This window comes from Callorhinus ursinus, unplaced genomic scaffold (assembly GCF_003265705.2).
Source record: "Callorhinus ursinus isolate GAN/ISIS: 27379988/994484 unplaced genomic scaffold, GSC_fseal_2.0 scaffold48, whole genome shotgun sequence".
In the NCBI taxonomy this organism is placed as follows: domain Eukaryota; kingdom Metazoa; phylum Chordata; class Mammalia; order Carnivora; family Otariidae; genus Callorhinus; species Callorhinus ursinus.
Genome location: NW_027397110.1, coordinates 4,759,417 through 4,765,824, shown reverse-complemented (window position 1 = coordinate 4,765,824; position 6,408 = coordinate 4,759,417). Strand labels below are relative to the sequence as shown.

At 59.8% G+C, this 6,408-nt stretch overlaps 1 protein-coding gene across 3 annotated transcripts in view; it reads right to left on the bottom strand.

Moving 5' to 3' along the window:
• Positions 1 to 6,040, bottom strand: part of SHISAL1 (shisa like 1) — an 83,439-nt gene extending 77,399 nt beyond the window's left edge. Inside the window, exon 1 of one of the 3 annotated variants that reach the window (XM_073882654.1) lies at positions 5,907 to 6,040. Coding sequence is in view for 1 of the 3 variants with exons in the window: in XM_073882653.1 (XP_073738754.1) it covers positions 5,959 to 5,962 (4 nt within the window). In the remaining 2 variants the exon portion in view is untranslated. Of the gene's footprint in view, positions 1 to 497; positions 558 to 5,906 lie in introns of those variants that run through there. The other 2 variants (XM_073882653.1, XM_073882656.1) reach the window with 2 other exon arrangements.
• Positions 6,041 to 6,408: the final 368 nt, after the last annotated feature.

The window sequence follows — 6,408 nt, the reverse complement described above, 5'->3', positions numbered from 1 at the left end:
GCCACTTCACTCTTTGCCGCTCGCCGCTCGCTCCGCGCCCTCTGCTGCCCCCTCGCCGCGCTCGCGGCTCCCAGCCGTCCTGGCCTCGCCGCCGCGCCGCGCTCCCCCTCTCCCAGCGCCGGCGTCCGCCTCTCCCGCCCGCCCTCCTCCTCCCTCGCGCTCTCCCTCTTTCTCGCGCTCGCCGGTCTCTCTCCCTCTCTCTTTCTTTCTCTCTCCCTCCCTCTCTCCGCGCCCTCCCTCCTTCCCTTCCCCCCTCTCGCGCGCTCTCCCTCTCGCTCTCCTCCGCCTCTCGCTTTTTCTCTCGCAGTCTTTCTCCTTCCTCTTGTGGCTCCTTCTCTCTTCTCACTGTCGTCTTTTCTTCCCTCCCTCTTTCTCTCCTTCGTCCTTCCTTCCTTTCCACTTTTCCTTCCCCTTCTCGCCTCCCTCCTGTCCTTTCTCGCTGCCTCTCTCCCACGCCCCTGATTCCTGTCTCCCCCGCCCCCCCTCCCCGCAGTCACCTGCCTCCTTCCAGGTGCTCCCGGCCCCTTCCCACGGGAACACAGACCCCCTTCTGCCAGTGGACCCTGTCCTGGCGGACGTGCGGCCGCCTGCCGCGGGAGGCTCCCCAAGGGCGGGTTCCCTCCCCAGGCCCTTCTTTCAAGGGAGGCATTCCTTCTTGGCAGAGCACGCCCCGGGGGATCGGTGGCAGGGTCGGGCTTGGGCGAGGGGATCCATCACATCAGAGAGGATGCTCTCTTCAGTTTCCCACGGGCAGAGCCCAACTTCCCTGACCGCTGTGACCCCTGCTTGGGCTCCCCTCTCCTGTTCCAGTCCTTGTCTCCCCGTGCCCTCCCCAGCAGCCCCTACTTCTAATTGCCCCCCCATTTAGGCGTGCTGGGTGCTCTCTGTGGCCCTGAGTCAGAGAGCTAACCTCAGTAAGCCCGTCCCCCCACCCTCCTCTGTCCCAGGCCCCCTGACCTCCGGTGGTAGGGACTGGGGGGCGACATTGCAGGGACCCCACAGAGGGAGTAGTGATGAGGATGGCTATCAGTTGGTCATCTGGGGAGGGAGAGTGTGTTCGAGTGCCCTGGAGGGCTGGTCAGTCCCCCCTAGGGCCAACGCCTTGGGGCTCTCCCATCCTTGGATCTGGCTTCTGACATGGGTTGAACCTCACCAGAAACTGGGCTGGGCGCTTTATGCACAGTATTTTATTTATTTCTCACCACAGCACTGGGTGGTGTCATCCCCTCTTTACAGACGAGGCAGGCAACTGGGGCTCAGAGAGGTTAGGACACCTGCCCCGAGCCACACAGCCAGCAAGAGGCAGAAGCAGGGCTGCAGCCCAGATCCCCCTGACTTCTGATCACGGGGCTCTCCACCTGGGCAGTGTTCTTCCCTGAAGAGATCGCAGCAGCACCTCCCTCCGGGATTTTATGAGGATTAAAGGAGGCAGGTTGCGGGACGCACTTTACCTGGCACCTGCCAACCCTCCCGAGAGGGGGTCCATGGTCACCCCATGTTATGGTGGAAACCAAGGGCAAGAAAGGTTAAGGAACAGGCCTAAGAGCTCATGGGGATGGTATTCAGGTTGAGAGGTGTCTGTCCTCTGTAGCCAGAGGCTGTGTCTTGGGGGTCATTGAGGCTGTAAAGAGTGGGGTGTGTGTGTGGGGGGGTATTTGTGCGTATGTATATGTGCGCGCGTGCGTGTGTGTGTGCGCGCGCGCGTGTGTGTACCTGGGTATGGCATGTTCAGGGTATACTGGAAAGCCTTGTGGTTCAGAACAGTCTCCCCTCCCCCTTCAGGTCACTGAGCAGGGCTTCTGGGCCTGTCCCTTGTCTGGTGCGAGACTCCCAGAGATGAGATGAGCTCCCTGTGCCCAAGAGGCTCAGAGCCCAGTCAGGTGATGACTCGGGATGTTAGACCTCCATCCACCCCGATTTTCTACCCGCTCAGACACCATCACCCCTTCCTGGCACGGGGGGCCCAGCCTGCCTTCCCAGCCTGCTCTGCAGCCAGGTGCCCCAAGCTCCAGCCACATCGAGGCCGCTAACTGGGGTTTCCCTAGTCAGCCTCAAAGCTCCACTACCCAGCTACTGTGTGCCCGCGGGGCTGCCCTCACTGCGCTCCTAGGCCTGCACCTTCTCCTTCCCCACAGTTGGCTCCCCCAGTGCGGACAAAGCGAGGTTGTCTCCCTGAGCCTCAGTTTCCTCATCTGCAAAATGGGGATGATTTTATCCGCCTCAAAGGGTCAATACAAGGGTTAAATGAGAGACTGGCATGAAAGAAATGAGCGCCTGGCAACTTCGTTGGTGCTGGATCTGCATCAGTGTCCCTTCTTCCAGGGGGTCCTGAGTGGGCAGGGAATGGCGTGGGCGGGGGGACGGTTGGACTGGAGCTTGGCTCTCAGCGTGGCTGTTCACCAGCTGTGTGACGGAGGGCAAGTTCATTCACTTCTCCCAACTCCTATGCACTGGTTTCTGATGGCTGCAGTAACCAACGACCCCAAACTTGGTGACTTAATACAACACGTATTGATTCCCTTATAGTTCTGGAGGCGAGAAGCCAAAAATCAGAGCCCCTGGGCTCAAGTCAGGGGTCCACGGGGCTGTCTCCCTCTGACACTCAAGGGGAGGACCGCTCCAGCTCCTGGTGGCTGCCAGCGGATTCCTTCTCTTATGGCCGTGTCCCTCTAGCCTCCAAGGCCAGCATCTGCCCGTCTCTCTGTGTGCCCTGCTCCTCCGTGTGCACCAGACCCCCCCTCTGCTCCTTCTCGGAAGGTCCCCTGTGATGGCATTTGGGGTCCTCTGATAATCCAGGATCATCCCCCATCTCAAAGCCCTTCCTAAATCACATCTGCAAAGCCCCTTTTTTCCCTTCTTGCCATAAAAGATAACATCCCCAAGTTTAGGGGCTAGGGCGCAAGAAGGTATCTTTGGGGTGGGGAGCATTTTCAGGCTTCAGAGCTACAGCCAGCCGGCTCTGCCTCTGCAGGAGGTGAGCTGGAGCGTGCGCATACTGGCATCGGGCTACCCAGACCACAAATATCTGTGCCCCCCTGGGGGTCCAGGCTGGGGGAGGGAGAGGGGAAGGGGTATGTGCAGGTAATTACACAGACTCCCCATTTCTGAACCTACTGTGTGTCGAGCTCCACAGGCACGGTCGCCTTTAATACCATCCCTATTTACTATTTCTCTGCCTTCGGGAGGCTTGCTCCCCCGCAAACGCAGCCGCTCACCAGGGCGGGCGGGAGGGAGGCCTGGGGATGACTCACACTCTCTCCGTGGAGAGCAGCTTTTGCAAAGGGCTGGCTGGGGAGGGAGCTAAATTTAAAGCCAGGCCTCCCGAGAAGATCACCTGCCACATCAAAATCACTGCCATTTAATTAGAAGTTGGGGACATGAGGCGTTCAGCAGAGGTCTGTACAGTGAGCCTCCTTTGGGAGGGAGTGAGGGCCCTTGGAGACTGAGCCCCTGCGGTGGGCAAGGGGAGGGGCCCCAGTGTGAGCACCACCAGCTGGCCCCCAGCCTCGGCACCATCTCCTCTTATTCCCCCCTCCCTCGGGGAGCAGCCTCTGCCCTCCTGAGGGCCCCTCCGGTCCCTCTTTCCTCTTCAAAATCTTAGGGTTCTGCCCCCAAGCCCCTATTTCCCGAATTCAAAACAAGGAACCGGGGCTCAGAGACATTTGAAACCTCAGCCCCCAGAGTCATCCCTGGAGGATGTCGCCAAGCCAAGATTTGAACTGTTGGCCTGGCCTGGGGCTTAGGTTCTGGACCATCTAGCCACTTGGTCCCTCCTGTGGAGTAGACGGGGGTGATGGGCAGGTCACTCGCTTCCTGCATTCCGTTTCCTTCTCCATCCAAAGGGGCGGAAATACCAAGCTGCCTCCACCTCTGGACAAAGCACTGTGAAGGGTCCTGGGGCGGGGGGCATCAAGTCCACCCCTCCCCTTGTTTGCAGAGGACACAAGCCCCTGGAGGGGTGGAGGAACGGGCCAGCAGCCAGGCCTCGGCCTCCCAGCCCTGACCCCTGGGAGGCGGGAGGCCAGTCAGATCACGGCCGTCCTGGGACCTTGCTGCTTATGCTCTCCCCCAACTGGCCAGGGGAGTCCCGTGTGGCAGAAAAGCTGCAGCCTCCCCGGGGTTCCAGGGCCGGGTCGGTAGGGCCGCCCAGCACTGAGCCTGAGCTGCCTGGGCCCCGCTCTTGGCCTGTTGGCTCATCTGGAAGTTGTCGTGAGACTCAGAGCCAGGCACAGAGTAGGTGCTCAGCGTGCAAAAGCCGCTGCTGTGGCTGACTGTCGTTCTGGAGATCTGGGAGCCCGGAGGCCGCGAGCGGGTCGCCAGGTCCAGGAAGCCAGGGTCCAGGGGCGCGGCGGTGACACGGACCAGTGCTGTGTGCGGCAGGCCATGTGCGCTGGGCCATAAGCTCACCGGGCGGCCTCCGCTCAGCCTCCCGCTCCTCCCGGCTCCTGCCTGCCTCCCTCCTGGTCACAAGGGGTGAGCACAGTTTCTATTCTGGCCGGGGCAGGGAGCCTGGCAGGACCACTCAGAGAGCCCAGAAGAGACCGGGCTTCTGTCTGCCTCAGAAGTGCACACGGCAGGCCCTGTTCTAAACCAGTCCCACCGGCCTCCCCGCCTGGTGTTCCTCCGAGATTCCATTATGTGGCAAAGGGGGTTTTACAGATATAATGAAGATTACTAATCACTTGACCTTCAGATAAGGAGATTATCCGCCGCCTAAACTGATGACAGCAGCCCTTTAAAACCTAAGGGTTTTCCCGGCTGGTGTTAGAAGAGGAAGCCAAAGAGAAGTCAGTGTGAAGAGCGTCCCCAGGAGGGAAGCTCCTGCTGAGCTGGGAGGTCTCAGGGCAAGGAGGTGAGAGCAGCCCCCAACCCACAGCCACTAAGAAACGGGACCTCAGTCCTGCGACCACCAAGAACCACGTTCTGCCAGCATCCTGAAGGAGCCCTCAAAAAGTCTCCCAGAGTGTCCCCACAAGGGCCCATCTTGGCTGATGCCTTGATTTCTACCTTGTGAGACCCGAAGCAGAGGACTCGCCGAACCCACCCAGCCTTCTGACCTACAGAGCTGTGGGATAATAAATGGGCACTGTTTTAAGTTGCTGCATTTATTAAGTGCTAATAGAAAAACCAATTTATATATACATATAGGTACCAGTATACTCGGCTACCACTCAAGCCAACTGCTTACTTAATTTTTATGGGGTGAGGATCTTTATAGCCATCCCTCCCGCTGCAGACCCCCGGGGCGGTCTTTGTACAACATGACCCTGACCTAGCCATCTCGTTGCCTGTGGCCCTTCTGTGGTTATGTCTTTGGGGTGAAGTTTGAGTCCCTAGTTTGACACTCAAGGCCCTCCATGCTCTGATCCCTGTCTTCCCACATTCCTACGAGTGTCCCTGCCCCACACGTGCCGTGGGCAATGGTGTGTGTGCAGAGGGCTGCCTTGGTCCCTCATCAGACTCGAGTGTTGGATCATGATGGCTCCCTGCTTTCAGGTAGGGCACCTAGATGTTCCCAAGTGTTTCCATTTCGTTCAGTACGCCCCCCGATAGCCGGTTATGTGGATATCAGGCAGATGTAAGGCAATAATGTTAGGCACAGTTGCAAATCCCACATTTCAGAAAATTCAGCACAGGGATGAAAAGACGACAGAAGCCAGCAGCGAAGCCCCTGCTACAGGCTTGGGGGCACTGGTTCTAGCAGTGGGCCTTGCTCCCAGGAAAACAGCAGGACTCCAGAAAGTGGCCTTTGCAGATCTGCCTGCCCCAGGCCCTAAAGCTTGGAGCCCGCAGATGCTCAGCAGTCCGGAGCTCAGGAGCTGCCTCAGGGGTGGGGGGCGGGGAGGGGCAGGAGTGTGTCTGCCGCAAGGGGGCAGAAGGAGCTGGGAAGGGCTGGTGGACAATACCGAACTGCGCCTTCCAAACGGCAAAACGAGAGTGCCCAGGGACTCAGTTTACTCATCTGTCCACGTCACCGATGATAACCCGCCTTCAGGTCGCGCCAGGCTGTGCTCGGGGCATGGTGTGTATTAAGTCAGGACAAGCCTGTGGCTTCGGAGCCAGTGTCCTCGGTCATTATGACGGTCTCACAGGTGGGGAACTTAGACTGGGAGTGTCGCATTGTGATGCAGAGCTCTGGCCGCTCAGCCGCGTGCCCTGGGCCTGAATCCTGGCTCCCCCAGTGCCCGCTGGTGGTCTTGGGCAAGTTGGTTCTGTTCCCGCAGGGGGATGGTGGAGAGCTCAGCCCAGGCCTGGCTCCCAGGAGGCACGGCACATTCCCTGCCCCCCCCCCCAGAAGGCGGAGAGGCTGCGTTGGGGGCGGTGAGGGACCCCCAGCCAGGCCTCAGATCCCCAGTGGGTCTGCCCCCAGCACGCGCCTGGCTGATAGGACCCCTGTTCCTGTGTCTG